This window comes from Antennarius striatus, chromosome 15 (assembly GCF_040054535.1).
Source record: "Antennarius striatus isolate MH-2024 chromosome 15, ASM4005453v1, whole genome shotgun sequence".
NCBI classification, from domain to species: Eukaryota; Metazoa; Chordata; class Actinopteri; order Lophiiformes; family Antennariidae; genus Antennarius; species Antennarius striatus.
In genome coordinates, this window is record NC_090790.1 from 16216960 (window position 1) to 16241442 (window position 24483).

Consider the following 24483-nt stretch of genomic DNA (forward strand, 5'->3'; position numbering starts at 1 on the left):
CAAAACACCGATACACACTTTTTCTCAGTATTTCTATTGGACTGCTCAGGAGTATACAGTACATAGAAAACAGTGACATTTTACACCACGTCAACATCTGCAAAACGGTTTTCAGAACCATTTCTAGATGGTGTCTGGAACAGTTACATACAAAACATTACACTCATAATTAGACGCAGTATTTATAAAGTACACAACATTTTAAAGTCTATACAAAAGGGCTGTTTCCCACTTGGACTGGAAAACTCCTTATACAATGTTAATTTTATCAAGAGGACAGAAAAATAAAATGTAGTACACATAAAAGCTTTCTTTTGCTCATGGCACTGTGTGCACATTTATCAGAAGGAAGTCTCTGATTAGTATCTACAAAGATGGTTAGTATCATCATGTATTATACACGGTAACCCTGGGAGATTCAATATGATCCAAAGTGTGCTTAAGAACAGGATAAGTCAAATACATGTCACTAAACAGGGTTCGTTTAAATTCATATATAATAGTATTTCTGGCAAAGAGATGAGAAATTTCCACTCTCATAACTGAATGCTAAAATTTTCCACAGACTAGCCCCAGACTGTTCTCACAACATTCTATGTAGGAGGAATTCTCTCAACATGTGCCTACATCACCCACAATGCAACTCAACGACCAACAGACTAGTTAGAGGTTTGGTTGCACTGTGCTAGTAGCAGTTGAAGGTGCATTGAGCTACTGGCCTTAACTTGGCATGAGAAGGTTAACATTATTGTAGCGTTCAACGCCAACTGAAGCTGACTTCTGTGACATCACTTGAGGCAAGACTCTAGACAGCTCCCTCTAGAGGCACAAAGGTTTTGTACGACATTTTCAAAACCTTTTTAAACATATTCTGTGGTGTTGGCCTGTTCACTCACTTGAGCCCAAATTTAAATATGTTACATGGCTGTAGATGGTATACTTAGCATTAAATGCAAATAAATGGGTAACACCTAGCCTAACTTTGTCCAAACCTTAAAAAAATGTGCTTCAAAACATCATTATCACATCCTCTTTAAGTTATACAAATATTAGGACATTTTTGTATAACTAAAATATTTTTAGCATATATGAGAGTGGAATTAATCTTTCATCTAAAGTCTCAATAATAGTCTTTTTATGTATGAATATAAATCTTTTTTCATCCATCACATTGGCATTGTGCTCGTCAGTTTTCCATATTAAGCATAAACGAGCCTCAACTCTGCCAGAAAGTCAAAACATTTAGTTTTTAAAGAAAACAGTACAAAACTGGGCATTGCACAAAATAATATGTGCTAAATCTGGATAAAATGTTCTGTTTGGAATCGTAAAGTTAAAGCGCTTTATGTTTCTGCTGAATCTTTAAAGTGGACAGTGCAAAAACATCCTTAATGGATGCTTCTATAGTTTCTTCTGGTAATGCACCTATACTACAGTAGTCCTCATACAGACTGTACAACTTTATTAGTCAGTGCTAGCTTATTTTCCTGTAGGATCATCACTGGTTAGTGAAAGAGAAGACAACATATAACAAAACTAGTTAATAACAAATCCCCCTTTAGCGGCGTTCCTCAAGAAAATGAACATTTACTTTTTGTTCATCTATGGAAACATGTCGCTTGTATGTGAGGATGGAAACTGTAGCTGACTTCATTCTCCTCACGCGGTCCATTTAACAGCTGTTCTGGAGCTTTTGATCCAAATGTCTGCAAATGCAGATGAACTCTGAAAAGTGAACTCCATAAAGTGCTTATAGAGAAATTAATCAACCATAATTCAACTACTAGAAAAATTTCTGTTGATGAAGATCTAGAGGTGGTGATAAAAGCTCGGGAACAGTCATTACATAGACCACGTAGTGAGACTGAGGAGTTAATTCTTTATAAATTCTGGGACTAAACTCCACCCACCGATGAAGATGGTGAGATGAAAGCCCTGGAAGTTTAAAACGTTAGAAACTACAAAATTAAATGTTGAGAGTTCACTCCTTACCAGTATTTCTGTTTCTCCAGAAGATAATATAAAGGTCGATTACAACGGCGTCTAACCTCACTAAAAATGGTTTATCAGCTGAATTGTAATATTTCTAGAAAGTTCAGCATATTCAGGTTACGTTTCTGAATTAAGTCATAAAGTTTAAAGATAGTGTTGTTTTATTTTAATGACATAGTCATAATATTACCAAAGCTTAGCTTGAATAGGTTGAGAATTAAGCGTAGGTATTCTGAGGAAAGACAGTGTTTAAAGAATAAAAATTTAATAATTAGCGAATAATGTCTTTATATTCAAAGTTGATACTTATTCATTGTAAAAAGAATGAAGTAATAAATTAGTAATAACTTTTAAAGCAACATGTTTTCGTTAGTCGTTTACAACTTTTGTTCGGAACAGTTCTGCGGCTTCACTTTGCCATCGTTTACGCTCAACCTTTATTTTCCTGACAGGGGCTCTTAGATCCCGCTCTTATAAAATAGTGTTAAACATAAAAAGTTAGTCAAACCTTCCTGCTTTGTCGCCGTACAGACGGAGGAATGTCACACAGGAATGTGGAGACTTAGAGGTGCTTCGTTTTCCCTTCAGTTCGATCTGTGCTTAACCGCCTTGCATCATTTTTGGCTAAAAAAGAAATAAGATAATAAGAAATAAAGCCCCAAAAAACGCCACTTATACTTACTTTACAAACAAACTTGCAAAACAACATGTTAAAAACAAGTGCAGAAGACAGTTTCCTTTTGTTTAAACATCAATATTGCACCAAAGCAGCATATTTTTGGACGAGCGTTGTGCATCAGAGTTTATCTAGAGAGAAAAGGATTTAGATCAGGACAGGAGCTACCAGTGATATGCATAAATACAGTATAAAAATACAATATGGAAAAATCTAAAGGGAATTTAGTTAGCTGCATTGTGGGAAATGAAGTGGGAGAGAGAAAGGGGTACGGGTGGGAGGGGACCTCTAGAAGGTCTGATCATCGTTGCAGGACTCTGTGGCGTGCCCGAACGCCTCACAGATGTCGCAGTAGGGCCTCTCGTCTGCCGGGTTGCCGTGATACGTGGTGTGAGGTACCGAGTCGGGGCTCTGGGCCTGAGTGGGACAGTCCTCCGTGTCGTGGAGGTCGAAGCAGTCGCAGATATCGCAGAAGAGACGCGGTGTCGCCTTCTTCTCCCGCTTGGAAATGCCTTCAGCAAACCTGATGGAGGACATGAAGGTTCTTTACAGAAGACCAAGAGTAGAGCTTGCAAAACTGTTTTCGGTCTGTACCAATCAGGCTCTGACCCTTGACATACCCATCATTCTCATCGTTGCCGTTAAACTCGGCCAGAGCGAGCTTCTTCAGTTTGATCTTGAGCTCTTCGTTCTTCCGCTGTAGATCCACGATCACACTGTTTAGGAAGTTGATCTGAGGCGGGCGAAGGAGGCAGAGGAGAACTGAAACCCCGAACGTGGACAGGATTGATAAAGTTATTCCTGGAAGCATCGTGACAGGCTTACCTGTCCTTCAGCAAACTCCTTCTCTTCCCTCAACTGCTCCAGAGCTGTAAAAAGAAGAAGAAAAAAAACAGCTTGATGAAAAAACTCCTCAACCAGTGTGAATGCTTTATTCACCATCTCCTCACCTGAGGGTGGAGCTTCAAAGTCCTCTCCCTCAGAGATCTGCCTTCCCACAAGCCTTTGCTCTAGGCTGTGAACACGACTCTGCAGTTGAGTTTTGTCCCTTTCCAAGGTCTCGACGGCTGACTGCAGCGTCTTGGTCACGGCGTTTTCTCCCCGCAACACCTCGATCTGCAGTGACAGGGCAGACAGGTATCTTCCTCACGCTGCTCAGGTGGCGACGCCTGAAGTTAGAAGAACGTCGTGTAACGTTACCTCATTCCTCAGAGTCTCCAGTTCACGGTCTTTGTCTGAGATTAAGGCTTCGGTCTCCTGATTAGAGAGGGTTTCTCTGAAGAAGAAAATAAGGGAGATTTAGAGAGCAAAAATAGAGTTCAGGCTCATGGAATAAATGTTATATATCAATATATACTGTATATAACATCTGTACTTTGATAGATGCATAAATAGCAATATTCAAAAGATATCAGGTCTTTGTTAAACTTCTGGGTAACACAGGTTTCCTTTTGAGATGTAGTTGAGGAGAAAAACACGAAATCTAGTCAAACACGTCTAAATGGTACTTAAGGACGATGAAAGTAAACGAACCGAGGTACATATGTCATAAATGATTGATCAGATCATATATTATAGAATACCAGTGAATAATATTAAGTCTACATACAGCTATATTAAAGTGTTATAATGATTTATTAACAATGTACATTAACAAATACTTAATATGACATAACATTATCTGAATTTGTGATCTCGCTAACATAATTAAATAAATTACAAATTATTAATAAAAGTGAAATGTTCTATAAATAATCATCAATCTCAAACACTTTTAAATAACGGTTTAGAGCGCAGTGTTTTCAAGTAAAAGTGACATTTTATCTTAATTACATCAGACCGTGTTAAATCGTCACTTGAGGACTGACTGATCATTTTAGCAGGACCGTATTTCTTACCTGGTCTTCATGTCTGATTGGTAACTCTGACGCTCGTCGTTGTGCTGAGAGGTAAACACACAAATATAGAGGATGTAAATAGAAGATAAACCTGTCTGAGCTTTAGGAGTCACAGCAAGGAGCAAATCCTCAATACGCCAAAACCTATTAATGAATGCAGTGTCTGTGACTTTAATAGGATAGAGGGATGGTTTCTATAGGAGAAGTCTTCACGGGTCAGTACCTCCTCAGGATGCTGGGACTTCTGGGAGGCCAGCTTCAGCTCCTCACTGAGGGAAGACAGAGACACACTGTCAGATCTGTGGTAACTGTGTCAACGTCATGGCTATGCATTCCGGGCTGGTGATATTACACTGCTTTAATCCAGGACCATCACACACTGTATATGTGATCCTAACATGTGATCTAAACACCTTCTGTACTATCGTCAAGGTCAGTCAAACTGATTGATCATGAGTTAGAAATGTAAGTTTTATATCAGATTCGCCTGCTCCAATCAACCTCATGGAGAGACAGATGGGGTTCTGGTTCTGGATCGAACCGGGTTCTTTAATGACAGGCTGAAACAACACATGAGGGGTGGTTCCTCCTCTAATTCCTGCAAACAAACTGATGTCATCAGATGTTCATGAAAGTTGCCATAACTGGATTAAAGTCTGTTGCAGCAGGTTGAAACCAGGATTAACCGTCTCTGCGTTGTTTTCTACAGAGACAAACGATGCAGATGAGACCAAAAACTTAGTGGTTTGACAACTTGTAACCTTGTTTTCTGGGAAAATCAAGAGCTACAGGAACTCGACTACATCACAAAAAACTAATTCCCATCACAAACTGGTCTTCTTGCTGCTGATGTTGACGACTAAAACGTCTCGTCTCAAACATCTTAATGGATTTGACTGCCTCAGCCATGTATCATAAAACCAAACGTGTGATCTGTGTATCTAACATAGATGAGACTTCAGCTTGGACAGCGTCTCCTGGGAATTCAATGAATTATGGATATTTTCAGATGCCGGAACCGAAGGATTTGCTGGAGAAAATGATATTCGCTCCATGTAGGTCATTCTTGAGATCTGTGTCAAAGGAAGGACTGAAGCTACGTGTGAGTGTCATCTGGCTGAAATATTTCACTGCTTGCTGTATTAAAACATTTGCCACACCTCCATGGGAGGTGTGGCACAAGGGAGGAAGCAACACTGTAATAAAAATATGCTTAAGTCCATGTCTCTGTCGCTTCTTTTCTCTTTCGGCTGCTTCATTGAAGCAGAACAACGAACCAGAGCAGGAAGCAGCTGAGGCTCTGCTTTTCCAATTTAAGCTGTAAAATTGTTCCATGCATCATCTAAAATTTAATATTGTTTATTCCTGCAGGTTTACGCTCCATGACTCACCAGATACACCCCAAATCTTTATACCCATAAAGACACAACCAGCAAGAGTCATTGAGCTGCTTTTACAGTTTGGGTTTTTGGCCACTTGGGGGCAAAATAAAAACAAAAACTGACATTTTACGACCAACGATACAACTCTGGTGCAGATTGAATAAACTATTATGTGATGGAAATCCATCAGCATTTATGAGATAGTCGTGCCCCCCAGTGGATGAACCCTGAAGACTTCTTTTTCCATCATCAGGTTAATCTCTATGGTTTCTAGGGACATTTCTGTAGCAAGTGAAGGACTGCTTCACTGAAACATTCATAAGTTCTTATCTAGGTTAAAAACAAAAAGGTTTTTACCTTATACACGTAAATACATAAGCTGTATTACCTTTAGCAAGGTGTTATGTAAAGTTTATTGTAATAATTATTAAAATAATAATTGCTATCACGCTCCTTTTTCCTTTTCTAAATGTAAACCTGTGTGTACCCAAATGTGCACTATTGTTATTTTTGCTGACCATTATTCACACAGACACTTAATCAGTTTTTCATTTGTGGTACTTTGAAAATACCTCCCCACACAAACACAGATGGTTCATCCTCCAACGTCTGCAAAGAATAGGCCAGAAAATATTGTTCATTTCTTTTATAAAAGAAGCTTTTGTTGCAAACTCTTAGTGTTTTTTGTCTTGCACCTGTGTTACTGCTGGATATGCGAACACTGACCCACTCCTCTACAGTCAGGACCTTTTGGTAGTTTAGTTGTAACAATATGTTACAACAAATGCTTCCACATCTGAGCAGCACTGATTGGCTGTTCTGATAGACATCACAAAAGCAGCATTGATTTCATACACGCACACACACACAGACACACACACACACACACACACAGACACACACACACACAGACACACACATACACACACACACTCTGATGTCATAGAGAGAGTTGCCGCCATGATGGAGCCAGGCGGTCCGAGGGGGAGCGGTTACATAAGGGCAGCGGAGCGAGGAAGGACGCGCCTCAGGAAGGACGGAGGAGACGTGACGAGGGTGGAGTGAAGGAAGAAGAAATAAAGGAGGATGAAGCTGCTCCTGTTTCACTGAAGATGTTTGTTGACACTTGCGCCTCCATCTGCGGCTCCTCCTTCGGGAGGCTCAACACTAATGACTGTAATCCAGCCAGTCACATCCACCTGGAGCTGTGACATCATAGCTCGGGGCTCTGATGACTCAAGAGAGGGTGTATTAAGATGATGTAGAGGCTCGAGCGCACGCCTGCAAACAAACAACACACTTCCCCATTCCCACACATGGAAAGGTACACAACAGCTGAACACACACACACACACACACATACAGTCTAAAAATAGAATGACGCCACACTGGTGATTCACCAGAAACAACACAGATAAAAACATGGATTATTTTTACTCCACTTCAAAAACTGTTCAGTCAGAGCAGATGGCAATCATTTTTAATAGATCTGTTACTATGCCAACGAATAGAGTCGGATCCATATTTTTCTTCATCCATCCACAGTACAAAAGGACCACACTATCCTATATATACGCACACACAACAGGAAAAAAAACTAAACATGTAATAGAAGCAGATATAATATTTACAGTACTTCAACGTGACGCCACAGTCGGATGCTCATTCATGCCGCTACAATTGTTGTGTAGTAATGGATTACTCAGGTAGAGAAAGAAAACAGCTGAAAAGAGTCTAGCAGCTAGAACACAATGGACGACTCTGTGTTCAGCATCATGAAATAAAGTCATACAGTTCATTTCCACATAGAAATGAATACAGACTAGTGATGAAGAGAAGTGCATCCAGACAGTAAGGGGGGTGGGTGGTGGTGGTGGTGGTGGGGTTTGGTGTAATTATGAGCATTGGGCATTGTAATTCCTACCACCTTTGTATCCATAATATCGCCCTCAGGCTAATTATGGGCGTTAGACAGTAATTTATAGCATATTAAAATCAAAGGCTTCCCTCTGAGAACGATTCAGTCAGAGTTTATGTGCTCATATTCTCTACTAACAATTACATTCCCTCGCATATAAACTATTATTTCTTCCCACTGTAAAAATGCAGACTGGAATTTTTAATCATGTGGACTCTGGAGAGACCCCCGCTGGACGGACGAACCACACCAGCCTAAGCCTAAGGTTAGAGGAGACCCGCACCAGGAAAAAACACATTAGTCATCCCCAGTCGGTACTCACATTTCCTTGCAGAGGACTCCGATACGCTGGCTCTCGGAGCTGCTCCGCTCCTTCGACAAACTCAGCTCCTCCTGGTATTTTATGTTCTGCTGTGTCAAAGCTTCGAGCTGCAGAGGAGTAGACAGAAGGAGGAGATTGGGTCATAAAAACATCACAGCAGAAAACATTCCAGGAGGGATCGTGTTCCTTTCTTGTTCCGTGGTAAAATGTTCACAGCTTGAATGTTGTAGCCCCAATTTCACTGGAGTCACTCCTCCAGCAAGAGGTTATCACCTCTCCTCAGCAGTTTTCTGCTCCGGTTTGTATTAGGATGATTTCTCACCTTCATTCCTGTAATCATTAAACTTTTTGAAAATGTCATGCAAGCTAATTCACTGTCTTGTAATTTTAACCCAATCAAGAGCAACAGACCTTGTATTTTACAAAGAATCCTGTGTTTTTGTGTTAAAATTTAAAATGATGCAGATGGAAAACCATAGTCAAAGATTAAAGGTGCAAACAAAAGGAACAAACAGAAGAAGAAAACAAAGCAGAGCTAAAACAGATTCAGTTTGGTGTCAACTTTATCTTCTAAAGTTCCTGATGTAGATTCTGAAGAATACCATTAGTGGAGTACAGTTCATCTAGAAGAAGTATCAATCTAATGAAGACGCCGATTTGATCCACATTCGAATGGCAAGTTTCATCATCCAGGAGTCACATGATGAAGGTCAGCCTATCAGGGGACTGATAACTTTAGGTGTAATGATAAGATGGAGAAACAGATCTTGGGTGGAGATCTGTGTTGTCTGAGTGAGAGCTTATAAAATCAGCTTTCAAATAAAAAGAAAAAAGTGGAATGAATGAAACAGTGGAACACGCGAGTCATTAGACAGGGAAGTGTGTTCAGTCCACGTGTATCCGAAAATGAAATCATCAAAGACATTTGTTACAAAACTTCTCCTCTCATGCAAACTTTCTAGTCACGACAAATGCTCGTCTCCTTGCATCCTCGACCGCTCAAACTGTGATTCAGACACGTGCAGCTTTAAAACAGCACCAGTCAATAATTGATTAACAACAAGCACCACTTTAAATCAATGCCTGACTGGCCTCAGATTAAATAATCATGAGGTACATTCCTGTTTTCATCTTGACACCCTGTCATAACTGTGGAGCTCTGCGCTGGAGGTTACGACTGTGAAGCACCTCAGTATTTCTATCACACCTCTGATACAAACACACAGAATGTGCACAGGATATGAGCAGCATCCTGAATCCTCACATCAACACCAAGAGAAACAATCATTTGTAAGAGCTAATTAGAGATACCAAAACCCCTCTCCTGGCCGTGAAACCTCCTTGTGAAGCGGACGACCCTACCTGGTAGTGAGGCGAGTAGATGCTACTGGAGTAACCCTGATGCAGAGCGGTTACATCCATTCCTGCACAGCTCACCGCTGATGGATTTCAGCCTGTGTTTGACTGCTAAACGTCCTTGTTACTGCACCAGCTCTCGCCTCCTATCTGCAGACAGCAACACGCACAGGCTAACGCAAGCTGGCATCAATAAGCCATCAGCTCGCATCCCCACTGTGCACAGCTGTGGGAGGGAAATGGAGAGTCGCCTGAGCAGCCTGCGTCTCTGAACGCTTCCATTATGTAAGCCTGCATAAGCTCCTCCCTCTCCCCCCTCAGCTGCTTGCAATCTTGTTTCCTCATCCTCAACATCACATTCACACACGCTCTGAAGGACTCACCTTCCATTCACAGCGTTCATCACTAGCACAGCACTACCTCTTAGCGCTTACAAAGATTTCATCCCACAAAGAAGGAAACTATACCAGTAGGTCCTGTTTATGATGTGGATCAACTCCACTCCACATAAACAAGAGATCATTTACATGGAATATTTCATCAGAAAATTAGACAAGAGCATCTACTTAGTTAAAAATCAAAAGAAACTCGCACCTAAGTGTCGTGTTTTTATAAAATTTTAAGGATATGGGTTTTGTAGATTTGCCCCATTTTTCAGTGTGGGAAAACATTACTAAATCTGTGTTTTATCTGGATTTGGACCAAAATGTAGTGAGTCCTATGAAAAGCTTCTGAAGAACATGGACTAAAGAGCAATTGGCGAAATCGCTGAGGGTATGTCCGATGTATAGAACATAAACCAGACACGGAGGGTTTTCAATTAGTCGCTTAGATGTTCCAAGGTTATTTTGGTGCATAACATGAATGAATCCAATCACACTGTGATCTCTGATGCCCTAAAAACCAAGAGGACCTACATGCGGGTCACTGGTATGTCTTTTATCACAGTATCCATCTCAGCTCTTCTTCCATTGCTGATAAAAAGACAGATTTTTTATCAATCATAAAAATGCTGGATCAGCTTCCTCAGACTGGTTCCAGTTGTAGACAGAACAAGGCCAATATTAAGTGATATTAAGTCCAGTAATGAAATAATGTTCTCTCCAGCCAGCCAGATATCATCATCATCATCATCGTCATCATCTTCACGCACATACACTCTTACATATGCAGTATTACATCACAACCTGCAGTGACACACGGCTGAGTGGAGACAACAGGATACAATAAATAAATAAATGCTCTTCAGTTAACTGCTTTTTGTCCAGAGAATAAACTGCTGGTTCTCTTGAAGCTGCAATTTTTTTTTTTCATTTTTACATTGGTGACTTTCCACTGATGCTTTCAGGTTTCTTAACACATAGTAATTACATATTATTGTAAAGAGTCTGTTTCCCTGCCTGCTTCGGTTTGTGATGACTAACTGAGGTTCCACATTTGGAATTAAACCTGCAATGACCAATTTTAAATTATATTGTGACAGAGAAAAGCTAATATTTTCAATTCTTTATACTAATTGGTCCCATCTTAAAGTACAGTATATGTAGACGCTAATGTTTTTATTTTCCTGTTAAATTGAATGTTTTCTGCACTGGATCATTTTAGAAGATTTCCACTGTGATAAAGAGTTATATCTGCTCACAACTGCCTTATAAAGCTTAATGGCATTTATTTTATTTAGGTTTTACTATACTTCCACTACACTGTCCATATGTGCTGAATATTTTTATTTAAAATATCCCACTATTAGATTATTCATGGAGAACACTTAAAGAAATATATTCTGTCTGAAAGATAAAAGCAAAAAAATTTTTTAAAATTCTAATTTCAGTTGTGCTGCAGCACTGAGATTCGCCACTAGAACCGATTTATGCCCTGAGACGACTAAAATAAATGCTTCCCAGCAGAAAGTACATCCATTCAGCTCTAATCTCCTGCAAACATCTGGAGCTCACAGACATCTGGAGTCTGATGATGTCACAGATTGAGGAAGAGGAGGAAGAGGTCAGCAGAGCCAAAGATGGACTGAATGGCTGCAGGCTGGGCGAGGATTGAGGATTAAAGGTGACGTCATAATAATGTCAACTTGCAGATGGCGATGGGATGCCGACACTGACAGACATTAAAGGAGAATGATAGGGACAGATTGTTCATGGGACGACTGGGAAGCTAAACTTCAGCGTGCACCAGTGAATATTAAGAATATTAAAATTCTTTTTGTATTAGAATTAGCTGTAGGAGAAATACAAGAGACAAATGAGACACTGCTCATGATTATTTCTGTCTGGGAATGTTGAGGTAAATCTGCACCCATCGTGGCTCCAAACTGGAGGCTGCAGAGTGGAATAATTGAGTTTCACAGCAACAGTAACTAGGGGAGCTTAGTGACGAGTCACCCATTATGAAAGAGGAGAGACTGAACTCCTAGATGATGACATGGTGTCTTCAGTGACTATGGGTATTTACACTTTTCTGCTGACAATGAATAAGATTATGCTCACCTGGGTCTCCAGTGTCTTCTTCTCATTGGTCAGCTGTTCAAAGGACAGCGCCATCCTGTCCGACTTCTCCGTAGCCTAGAAAACATTTGGATAATATTAATACTGTACCGTACCGTTCACTCCCATGTTGTTTTTTTAACAGCAGTGCTTCTTCTTCATATGAAAGATTACGTTGATAGTGAGGTTTCTGTGAATGTACTCTACAAGAAGCAGTCTATTTCTGTCCCATAGAGCCAACAAGATCCACAGTAAGCTGAAGGTTCTCTGTGGATTTGTCGCTACACAAGTTCCATTTCTCTTTTGTACAAAGGCATCAGAACATCAGAATGTGTGCTGAGGCTCTGGTGAAAATGGACATTAGCACTTAAAAAACCGGCATTCCATTAATAGTCTGGAGGGACCAGGGGTCATTAAAAATCTTGGCTAAAAAAGGAAAGGCAGCTCTTTACTGTGTTGGCCTCAAGCTTATTCAGCTGTTTCACTTTCAAATCCATTTGTAACCAGCTCCATGAAACGAGAGAATAAAAGCAAAAAGTTCAGGGAAAGAGAACAAAATCCTTTCTTTTCACTGTAAACATTAATTACAATCCTTCTGTTGTTCACCACTCTTTTTATGTATCTGTGCAAAAAGAGCGACAACAGAAAAATGAGTGCCTGAGTACTGAATGAGCATCACTGTAGGTTGAAAGGCTCCTCTCTAAAGGAGGAACAGAACAACAGCTATGAACCGAAAAGTTATTAAAGAAGTTATTTCAGCAGCAAACATCCTTCCACACAACCCTGATGTTTCTCTGACTAATTCTGGGACTTCTTTCTGATATGTGCAACAGTTTTGATGTGACACCTAGAAAAGCATAAAGTATAAAAGATTGAATAAAAAAGTCAGACTTGTGCATAGACACCCGAACACAACTGGGAAAGAGAGCAATGTGTGCATGTGTGTGTTAGTAATGATTTAATAATATCACATTTGCCCGAGGCTGAAGTCGGCTTCAGAGCGACTTCCTTAGGTTTGAAGAAAATCACACAGGAAAGATTACTTAAGATCAGAATATAAAATGAACAACTGTTTGAAAGTTTTTTTCGGGTCATTTTCAGCATTTCACTCCAAGACAACCACAAATATGTCGCTGAAACACTTGGAGATCTAGACTGCGACAATTTGGTGAGAATCCGCAAAATGTCAACAAGCTGATTCATCCTCTGTTAATATTATATTATTATATATGAAATGCAAGCGAAATAATAGAAGTCAGACTGTTGTTTACGGCAAATGTTCCAAGCACAAAAATGATTGGATGGACAGACAGACGCTGGTGCGATAAAATGGCGTCAATAAATTTTTTCAAATTGGTTCTAGGATGATTGCTTTCTGGAGACTTGGATTATATTGTAAAAGCTGTATGGAATCATTTTTAGATTATGGTTTTTTTTAAATAATCCCCATCCTCTCCAGCAATTTAGCAGAATAATGCTTGAAACAACTATTGTAAAACAAAGCTCCGGAAGTATTTGTGGATTTGTTTGAAACTTAGATGGAATTTTTATTTCCTCTTTTATTTCCTCTCTATTTAATTGACAAGCATCTCTAGTCCATATAAATCAGAAAAATGAGGAGAGACAAAATCTGTAAAAAATAAAATAATCCAGCCACTGTCCGGATGTGTGGACTCACCTGTCTCAGCTCCATCTCTCTGCACTGTCTCTCCTCTTTCAGGGTCTGGTAGTCTTCCTTCGACCTCTCCACAATCTGCTCCAGTTCTGTCAGGGAACACAACACGAGCTACAAAAACCACCTTGACTCGGATTAAAACATCATAACTCCAGATGAGTTTCACCGATGGCGTTACCATGCATGTTCTTTGCTGTCTTCTCGTTCTCCTCCTCGACGGTCTCAAGCTTTTGTCTCTGAAACAGAGGACCGTTGGATTCACTATGAGCTAATCACTGACATAGTAACATTCTTGCAGATTGAGCTAAGCTATGAATAATGGCTGGGCCCAGATACCGTGCAAGGTATGTGGATTTCTCTTAATGAGGCTATATTCACGATGCCTATGAGCAAAACACATCTGATCAAAAAAACCACAAACACATCTATATTTTCAGATTAGGCCCTCACAGACGGAAACTTTGTCAGACACGTGCAGCAATTTTCAGTTAAGTTTGTGAAGTCGATCAGACCCAATAAAATTTCTGTGACACTAGAGACATGGAGCCTTTCTGAAGTCTCTGGGGAAAACAGCCGAATCAAACGCTGGCCTGAAACACGAGGAGAATCTTTTTACATGCAGCTTTAATTGAATACACATTTAAAACCACTTTTACAAGATTTGTTTTAGTCAACTGCAAACATTTAAATGTTATCTGTCTTCTCAAAAATCTCCTGGAGCTAAGTTTAGCTAGACAGCTAAGAAAATATATAATAAAGAACAAAAAACAGCGATGGTTTAATCTTGTTAAAGGGGACTTTTTAACTCAACTAGGAATGTCTGGAGACTGGATTTACACTGCATAGCGTCTCATTTTATGTATGAAAACAAGTTCCATCATTCTCAATTTGTTTAGCAGCACCTCCAGAAATGTGTTTTGAGTGACTGAATCTCGTATTTCTGGTGAACTCTTTCCTACCTTCTTTCAGATTACAGATTACAGGTACAAGGAGTCTGTTAGGATGATACTATTGACACCCAACACATACATCTTCCTCTCTCCTGTCAGTGATTATTCTGAGGTTCTTTCCTTTCTTACCAGGCCGCTCAGCTGCTGCTCCAGAGAGCTTTTCTCTCCCTGTAGAGACTGAAGCTCTTTCTGTTTGCTCTCCACATCGACACTTAGCTCACTGATCTGTACACAGTATGGAACACACAATATACATAGATACATCTGAGTCAAGCCATATATTATGCATCATCAACTGCATGCAAAAAGGAAGCATGTGTGTTCACACTGGTGGATAAAACCAGGGGTGTACATATAAATTATATAATTTCTTCCTGGTTAATGATTTTAAGAATTATATAATCGTGATGATGATGATAAATAATCCAACATGTTGCTGCTGAACAAAACATCTGAGCTGGGATGCTTTCCACAAACCCTTTTCTCCTGGGACTGCGCCTGAGCCTTAAGGCTGCTGATCTGTTGCTGGGAGAGAGACACAGCGTCCTCCTTCTGCTGGGACGCCCGCAGCCTCAGCTGCAGGTCTGCCACCTCCCTCTCCAGCTCCATGATCCTGGAGCGCTCCGACACTGTGGCCACCTGCAGCAGAACACGTAGAGAGGAGGTCTGAAGGCCGAGAGGAGGGAGCAGGAGAACTGACAGCAGGAGAGCAGAAACATTAGACGAGGAATCCGATAGGAGCGACTGTTTTAACCCGACACTGCTGCTCAATAGGCAGGGTTCATTAATTTCAATTAATTTAGTAAAAAAGGTATGAATCTATGCAAGAACTTCGTACCACCATTGCTCTGTCTCTAAAACCTCCAAAAAAATAAAAATAAATTCTTTGTCAAATTTACAAAGGCTCTAGTCAAAGTCTTCACGATGCCTGTTTTGTCCAACCAATGAGCCAATAACACGAAATATTTCATATTAGAAGGAGAAAACCAATGACGTAATCATGCAAATACCTCACTAATGTCTGGGAAAGTTTAAAAAAAGCATGTCCTACATTTTTCTCAAAAATAAAACTAAATATGACTCTTCACCGTTTCAGTATTAATGATTTAAATTCTCCATTTACCAACAGTCACTGTTGATCTGCTATCTAAGAGATTGTCAAAATTATAACTTCAGGATCCTCCGCTATCACAAAACAGTTCCAACCACCAAGAGGAAACATCAGCTACAAATCTACCTCCCTTCAGACTCTACAAATGGGGGTTAAAGGGGTAAGGATGACAGCGTTGGACATTTTTCATGTTGTCGATAAATCCCATGAAAAGACCGAAAAAACTACTATATGAGTTTAATGTGTGCGTGAAAGCAGCTCTCCTGCAGAAGTACTAACGAGAACACTGATAATGGTTTCATTTGAAGCTGAAAAGTCACTGAGTGCACCTTTTCCTAATATTTGAGCACAAAAAAAGGGAAACAAGCATTTAGGAAAATAGATTTTCTTAAATGATGCTGTAAATCACACATGCTCAGCTTTCAGACCTTACTAGAGAAGCACAAAGCCGATGAAAGGTTAATGTCCCCAGTAGATGAGGCCATATGATAAATCTGCATAATGTCTGACCGCTGCAGCTCCGTCAACAAATGCTCTGCATCATTATTAAAAAGCACATCGCTCAATCCTGCTGTAGGACCGCGGCTGCCAGTATTACCCTAGTGTCCTCTAAATCCCTCTGGAGCTTCTCAGCTTTGGTCTTTTCAAAGAGCAGGCTCTGCTCGAGCTCCTTTATGTGGGCATGCTCCAGTCTGGTCTGCGTCTGTTAGTAAGAGAGAGCAGGAAGAGAAGAAAAAACACCAATGCAACACTGACATGCCAGCTCTGTGCCACAAACAGAAAGAAGACTTTAAGGCCAGTAAGTATGAAAGCACTGATGTTTTCCAGCATTGCAATTACATCAGTTGGTTGTTAACAAAGGAAAAGATTGTTAATCCCTCATTCTGCTCTGAAGAGTAGCTTCATATTTCCATTCTCTCATGCCATGTCTAAAGCCCTCCAGGCTAATAGTAATTTTTAAGGTTATAAATAAATATTTCTCATAAATTGCCAAGTGCTTCTACTCTGATCTTCCAGGACGTAATGCTAGAGAATGAAGAGGGTAGATGCGTGACGAGACAAAAACAGCTCAAGAACAGGCGTGGATGAAAAGATGGTGAGAGAATGGTGATATAAAGATGAGTGGTGAGATCTGAGAGGAAGGCTGAGCGAATTAAGCAATGAGTGAATGAATAAAAGAAGCAGGAAAGCTGGCGGGTCTGAGCAAAAAAGCTAATGAATGATTTAAAACTGTCAGAAAAAAAAAACTTGAGAGAGAATAATCAACTTCATCATCAGATGTTATTTTAAGTGAATGTGAAAACATTTAAGTCTCCAATTCATGTGTCGTAAAGAAATGAACAAAAAAATGAATGGATCAAAAAGCACCACTATATCTTAACACTGAATTAAGATCTTCCCTATCTCATCATCCTCACTTCACTGTCGCTCTTCATTTTTGCTCTTATTTCTGTTTTTTTCTGTGACACTTTGGGTCACATTGCTCATTACACAGAATAAAACTCTAAAAGTTTGTGCCCGGGACGGCTTGAGGTCACAGTTTTTAAAAAAAACAGTTAAAGACACTCACTGAATATCGACATTTGTCAATAATTCACACACGGTTCTCAAAAGAAAGTGTTAGTCTGACACGACAGATTTACAGCCTCAGTGACCGAGCAGATACGATGCATTAAGAGTAAAGGTTACCTCCAGGTCTCCTTTGGTGATGCAAGCCTCTTCCACACGAAACTGTAGATCTTCAACTTTCCTGTCAAACAAGGACATGATAGTTTTCCTCCAGAATCACCTCTACTTCACACATCAGAGTGATACATGAACCTGCTTCCTACTGCCGTGACCCCTCCTACTGCCGTGACCCCTCTGTTGTCAGGTACCCATGGACAACAACAGGTTGCAGACGAAGTCAAAGCACCCACCTCTTCTCCTCCTCCAGCTGATTCAGCAGCTCCACTTTGTCTCGATCAGCTGCCTCCACCAGCGATCGCAGCTGATCCAACTTTGCCTCCATCTCTACCGCATACTAAAACAGAGGATGAATGCACAGCAGATACTTGGTGCTCACTGTTAATATGGACACATCTGTACAATGCTGTAAAACTTATTTCAAACCTTTATAATTGACTGATTGACTTTAAAAAGATAAAGTTGGGTTATTGAGACATTTGAACATTTCTGAGATAAGAAGTTCTTGCTTTATAGTGTTTCTTACTGGACTGCTGTTAAACATATAAAGAGCAAATTTATTAAGAATAGTTAAAAACTATTTGCGATGTGAAGATTCCATGGAGCAATGATGACACTTTTTGAACTTTTTTCTTCTTCGTGTCTGCAAGACATTTGTTGTGTCTTGCTTGAATTACGGCCACACTGCCCCTACTGGTTTCCAATGGTTACTGCTGTAATCTGTATCTAAACCTTCAAAATAACGACATAAAAATGAAATGCTCTGTCCATGTCTGTCTTTACTGTAAGGCATAAATGAGCCTTCAGACTTACTGAAAAAAATATATTAAAACTTTACAATGATCATTACAACTTTCTAAAGGAGAACACTTTCTGTGAATGACAACATCACCATCATGTTTCCTTCACAATTCTTTTTGAAAACAAGATTGAAGTGATTTTATTATTGTCTTAATAATGTCTGAACTAATGTGATGGCATCCAATTGAGGAGCAGTTAACCTGATCGCGTCCTTTCCTCAGGAGGGTCAGCTCCTGCTGCACCTCCCCTGCGTGGCTCGTGGCCTTCGCCACCTCACACCTCTCGATGTCTCTCTCTGCAAGCAGCTGCTCGATGTGCTGCTGCTTCTCCTTCAGCGCCTCCTGCAGTGCCGTGGTGCCAGAGATCTTACGAGCGTACCGAGCAGACGTCTCTGTCAGCTGGAGAGACACAGCAAGACAGATGTTCACGTTTCTTTTATTTATGCTATCTGATGCTCATTTCTGTTCCTCTTTTCACACTAGCTGCATAAAAATATAATTTCTAAGACACTGGGATGTGATATCATGTGATCATTTAAACAACCTATGAATGTGGTCTGAACACAACGAGGTGTGGAGATACATCCTTAAATCCTCTTACCAGTCCTGCTCTGCTGGGTTTGCCGCCAACTGAGGAGGTGGCGGAGCTGAGCGAGCTAATGGAGGAAGCGCTGGGGCTCCTCTTCAGGAGGGACCTCCTACTTGAGCTCTTGGCTTTGGTGGGAGTGGTGCAAGGGAAACCAATACGGGTCACCTTGTGTACTGGAGCAAACAAACCGTACCTGGGCATGCACTGAAAGTATCTGAGAGGAAGACAGAATAAAACCTCAGCAGATGGGTTACAACATTTACCTTCAAGGTTCCTGTAGAACAGCGCAGATAAAACAGATCCTGAAAGGTCATTGTTTTTTACCTGGTCCCTGCTACCGCTCCATCATTCTTGCCAAGTGGTTCATCTAGCTCCACTCCACACCACTCTCCCTTCGCAAAGTCTGTCTCTCCCAGAAACCGAACAACTCCTGCCTTCGTACAACCAACCTACAATGAAAAAAAGAAGAGGAGAAATAAAGGACTGGATATTTTGGAGTAGGCATACTCTATCGGTACTTGAATCTACTGGAGGAGAGCTTGGAAAAACTCCTCCTGAAGAAACACTCATCGTTTTTTAAAGTTGTTACAGCCAGAAATAACAAGGAATGTACTTGATGGATCATAATAAAAATGGCAGGAAGTCCTACCAGCACACGGTCTCCCAGTCTCAGCTCCCTCTTCATCTTCTTCTGTGAATCTGTGTCTGAGAGGTTCGTCACCGACTCGCTCGACGTGAGCATTCGGTTAAGTGCGGTGCTCATCTTGGTGCTGGTGCCGGTCCCCTGAGCTGAGCCAACACAAAACTCTTACACGTCACTAAAAAACACCCCACTACCAATGTTTTCTGTGTTTTCACCATTACCAGTGGCGGGAGGGCCAGCAGGTGTAGCCTCGCCCGTTGCAGGGCCTCCTGGTGCCGGACTGGCCTGCCTTCCATTCGTCTCCTTCTCTGGCAGAGAGGTCTTTGATAGTTTTGAAGGCCGTGTGAATATCCCCCTCCCATCCTCACACTGAAAGTACCGGACCCCCGCCACAGACCCGTCGTTCTTTCCGATAGGCTCATCCAACACAATGCCCGCCCACTGGCCTGGAGCAAATTGTGTGCTGCCAATGAACTGTACATAGCCGGGCTTGTTGCCGTTGACCCACACCCTTTCTCCAACCTGAAAGTCAGCACCTCCCTCCTGGGTTGGGGAGGTCACACCACCAGGAGACTTCTCAGGAGGAACTGGTTTTGGAGCCCCTGCAATCATCATTATGCTTTATTAACTTCTGCTGGCTCATAGATTGTACAAACATCTGATTTCTGATACTTCTGGTTAATCATGGCGTCTCATTTTTCACAGTCATGGGAAAATAAAAATGTGATTTTTTCTTCTCATCCCTATATCGATTTCCACTTTTTGACGTATGACTGATGCTTGCTGATGATGTCATCTGGCTGCCCTTACTTTGCTATGACAGTGTAATTAAAGGAGAGTCTAAATATGAATGTGACAGTGACAATAAATGTCTCTTCTTCTTCACGAGGCATCGCTCCATTATTAAACTGTATTTGGGATCAACTGAGGAGTTGATGACAGTTAAATCATCATCTCTTTCATCACACCAGGAACACATTCTGTGCATGAATATCAATGAACCAAGATTGAGAAGCTAGCAAATGTTATTTTTATCTGTCGTATGTTATGTTTACATTCTCAAGACTAAAATGTTCATCACACCCTCCCCCGAAGGTTCTGGTGATGCGTGCAGTGAATAATTTCTTACCAGAAGATGGAGACGTCTTTGACAGCATCCCAGATGGACGGACTATTTTACTGGGGGGCTTTAGCCCACTGACCTTGCCTGGTAGATTCATGGCACCTTGTTTGTCCATGGCTAAAGTGGGAACTGGCCGGATCGAGGTGGGGGGACTTGGCATTCCCCACCACCCCACAGAGTCCCAGTGTGATGGAAGAGCGCTGGAGATGCAAGGAAAAGGTCACCCAGCTAAAAAAGAAAATATCTGATATTGTTGAGCAATGAACTCCTATTAATCAATTTTCCATTGAAAACCCAACTGAAATATGTGGTATATTTATGAGATGACCGTAATCAACTCGCGTACAGCCGCTATTTCCACTTTTTGGGTCATGGACGTTGCTGGAACCTATCCCAGCTAATTATATATATTCCGGACGTGTTGCCAACGCATTATGGAGCCACATGAAAGACAAACAAACACTCATGCACACTGAGGTTTATTGGTCAATTTAGATTGATCTTGAGATGGGAAGCCAGAGAGAACCTACACAGATATGGGGTGAACATATAAACTCCACACAACAAAGGATTAGAACTCCAGAACCCAGACAGCACTACCCACTGCACCACCATGATGCCCCCATTCAAGAAGTTATAATTAAAATGGTGACAGTAACGTAATTAATAAAAAAATAAAATTAAAATAACTTTATAAAGTACTGGTAAAAAGGATTGATACGCTGTTGTGTTTTACACCAGCAGAAATTAATCCAACCAGGATGACCGGGATTAAAACATGAAAACTGCTTCACTGTGCCTGCAACTACATTATCTGTGCGTTGCTCACTGAAAAATTGTTGTTATACTGTAATGACAAAACCTCCAACTATAGGTCACAACCCACTGTCCATTATCAATCTATTTATCACACAGGAGATGTTTGCAATGTTCAGCTGTGACTGATGGCTTTGCTTTATGAAACTTAAATACCACAACGCTGATTTTCCACCTCAAACACAGAGAGAAAACATTCTTCTCTCTGCTAGTCTTGCATTCAATGCATCTCATGTTATAAAAACACTGTAAAAAGCAGATGGACTGTGTGACACCAGGTCATGACAGTCATTATGTTTCATACAATAATCCCTGTGTTCCAACACATCACACCCTACAAGTGTTTACAATTTAGCACTCAATCCAGCCGTGGTGTCTGACAGCTTCTGCCACCACTGCACTGTTGTCGAATATGCAGTTTCACACAATAACCTCCAATAAAATCATGATTTATTTCGATGACAGTTATAACGATGGTAGTAACTTGATGTTGTAAATATCTTGGCAAATATTACGTGAGAAAAGGTGTTTGTTTTGGACTCATTCCACTGATGGATGACCGGGAAACAGCTGTTTGACAGCAAGTCTACCTCAACGCCCAGTCGATGCTGTCAGATCAACATACCCAACACTCTGGAGCTGTCAAACCAGCCTCTGAGGCTCCAGTCTATTCTGGTATCCGAGACTAAACCTGCTATGTCTATGGCCTTTCAGAAAGTCAAACTATGAAGATATTGCTATTGTGTTACAAAACAAACAAGATTCCAGACAGGAGCGTGTCGTTTGTGTATGCGCTCTGGAGTTCAGAACTTGTAAACATTTGTCTAACATTCACAATACAAACTAACTTCATCAAAATTATTGTTATCCATCCATAAAACGCATTCATGAACGTCATATTTTGCGTCCTGGATGGCGACATCCTCCATCTCTGCTGGAATGCGCTCCCAAAGAAAAAGCTAGCTAGCCTCAGATTAGCAAGAGACAAGATAATAAAGCATCACCAATGGCCGACTCGGGTGGCATTAAAGTAGCATAAAACAGGTTAGATACGGAAGGAGTAGTTGTGATAGCTTACTTTGTCTCTTTTTGGTGAAATGGGTCTCAGTAAAAGATGCCGTGGGTAGGTGAAGTGTACCTTGCACCGTTACATGTTTTTCAGCCCAGCCCAGATTCACGAAGAAGAACGACGTCATCGTCGGGAACTAATGCTGCCTTCACAGGCACAAATATATGCTCGTAAAGTTAAGAACTAATTTCTCGAGCATAAACAGACATGAAGGAAAGGTAATGCAAGTTATGTTCATGATCCTTTATTAAAAACAAACATGTGACATGATACAAAGATTGAGAGTTGAAATGCACAAAAGAAATACCCCGTTAGACTATGAAAAGGTCCCTTTGCAGTGTAATTTATGATTTGATATGCAATTAACTACCGGGCTGAATTCACATGAGTATTCCTCTATTACTACATCTAATGCGTACTGCTATAATCTGTGTTCACGAGGGACATACTAGTTATCGATTATACAACGTTGTTGGGTGATCTGAGAAATTCTGACACATTTTTCGTTTGTATCTAAGATGGCTATTAAAAATTGATGAGAAGGTACTGCACAAATTTTTAAATACAAATTTCCAAATTAACAGCGATGTATTTTTTAAATCATTTGACCTTTATGAATTTGCATTATGACAGCAGTTTTTATAATCTTGTACCATCAATGGAGGAAATGTCATTTTCTGTTGAATTTGTGTGGTTGCCATTCCTTCTCAGAACTTTATTCAGGAGCTTCTTGAAGGCACCACTGAAAGCTGGGCTTGAGAAGTAATACACAACAGGGTTAAGGACACTGTTGAAGTAGGTGAAACATACGGATGTGTAAAATGCCAGGTTAGCTTCTTCAAAGTATTTGCACTCATTATACCACACTTTTAGGATCCACACAGCTATACGTGATACAGTGCTTGGAAAGAAACAGGTGATAAAGATCAGTGCCACAGCCAAGACAAACTGAACAGCCCGTTTAATTTTTCCCTTTTTGTCCAGCGTCCTGTTTCTCAGCTGCCACGTTATTCTGATGGTGCAGAAAGCAACAATTGCAGTGGGAAGGAAGAACTGGATGACATAGAAAGTGTTATGCCAAGTGGACAAAGGACTGAAACCCATGCAGATGTTGAAACTCTCACATTGTGTACGGTTGCTATTGTAGAAGAAATGCTCATCAGCAAGAAGATAACCAGTTGCAAGAAAAATTAGACCCCATAGGCCAAAGGAGACCCAGAGAGCATAGCCCAGACCCATCTGGTTGATTCGGTTCATTGGGTGGACAATTTTAAAATAACGGTCGACAGCCACGGCCGTGAGGAAGAAGATCCCCGCTGCACGGTTGGCTGCCAGCAGAAAGAGCAGGATTCGACACAGGGCATCACCATGGACCCAGTCCTTTCCACGTCTGTAGTAGTCAGCCCTGAAAGGTAGGCAGAAGAGCACAATGGAGTCTGCAACAGCCAGGTGAGTCAGGTAAACAGAGTTGGGCTTCCAAGTGTCCATGTGAAAGATGAACATCCACAAAGCGATAAAGTTCCCCATCAATCCAAACATAAACTCCAAGATGAGGATCGGAGGCAAAACCTGATCCAGGATGGGCGACTCGAAGGCACAGCACTCGTTCACGTCCGACTGATTCATCCCTTCAGCCGAGTCAATAAAGCAGAAGGATGGTTGTTCGGCTTTATCTAGTGTTAACACGGATATGGCTAGATCAGGTGACTTCTTTGATGGGGAATCATGTTTATGCTAATGCAAATAATCTTAAATCATAAGTGGACTTAAGTGTCTGCGGGCAATGTGTTATCTTTGGGGAAGTGGTATTGACCCAGAGGAGCTTGGAAACAAATGTAAATGTTATCTGTCTGGGGAGTGTGTCCTCATTATAAAACTATTATGCTTGGGAATAGGTTAACTCACGGGAATGAACATGATGAGTTAAAAACAAGCAAGCTGCAGCCGTTCCAGGAACTGAGATAAAACCTGTGATTACA

The 24483-nt window shown here is 40.9% G+C and overlaps 2 protein-coding genes across 4 annotated transcripts; both read right to left on the bottom strand.

Annotated features, from left to right (window-relative positions):
- Positions 1–13: 13 nt before the first annotated feature.
- On the bottom strand, positions 14–22627 carry clip1b (CAP-GLY domain containing linker protein 1b). 3 transcript variants are annotated; one of them, XM_068334139.1, is made up of 23 exons: positions 22514–22627; positions 20626–20819; positions 19718–20098; positions 19503–19642; positions 19178–19302; positions 18866–19067; positions 18466–18663; positions 17698–17801; positions 17468–17528; positions 16377–16481; positions 15145–15306; positions 14797–14892; positions 13896–13953; positions 13721–13806; positions 12046–12120; positions 8189–8295; positions 4790–4835; positions 4567–4610; positions 3869–3944; positions 3619–3784; positions 3494–3537; positions 3289–3401; positions 14–3191 (listed from the first exon to the last, which is right to left on the bottom strand). In XM_068334139.1, exons 2-23 carry the CDS (start codon positions 20777–20779, stop codon positions 2957–2959), a joined length of 2778 nt encoding a protein of 925 aa, XP_068190240.1. In that variant the 5' UTR covers positions 20780–20819; positions 22514–22627; the 3' UTR covers positions 14–2956. The 3 variants fall into 3 exon arrangements, with proteins under 3 accessions (XP_068190240.1, XP_068190241.1, XP_068190242.1); XM_068334140.1 differs by having other exon boundaries at positions 20626–20847; positions 22514–22595; XM_068334141.1 differs by lacking the exon at positions 16377–16481.
- Positions 22628–22742: 115 nt separating this feature from the next.
- On the bottom strand, positions 22743–24369 carry LOC137608093 (hydroxycarboxylic acid receptor 3-like). The gene has a single exon (XM_068334142.1). It carries the CDS (start codon positions 24128–24130, stop codon positions 23144–23146), a length of 987 nt encoding a protein of 328 aa, XP_068190243.1. The 5' UTR covers positions 24131–24369; the 3' UTR covers positions 22743–23143.
- Positions 24370–24483: the final 114 nt, after the last annotated feature.

What these genes read in the sequence shown, in the direction of transcription:
- clip1b (XM_068334139.1), bottom strand. Translation starts at nt 20,779, where the DNA reads ATGCCAAGTCCCCCCACCTCGATCCGGCCAGTTCCCACTTTAGCCATG. An exon ending in GACTGGGAGACCGTGTGCTG is followed by an intron (nt 19,303 to 19,502) that starts GTAGGACTTCCT and finishes TTTTCATTGTAG; the next exon opens with GTTGGTTGTACGAAGGCAGG. An exon ending in GGAGCGGTAGCAGGGACCAG is followed by an intron (nt 19,068 to 19,177) that starts GTAAAAAACAAT and finishes TCTTCCTCTCAG; the next exon opens with ATACTTTCAGTGCATGCCCA.
- LOC137608093 (XM_068334142.1), bottom strand. Translation starts at nt 24,130, where the DNA reads ATGAATCAGTCGGACGTGAACGAGTGCTGTGCCTTCGAGTCGCCCATC.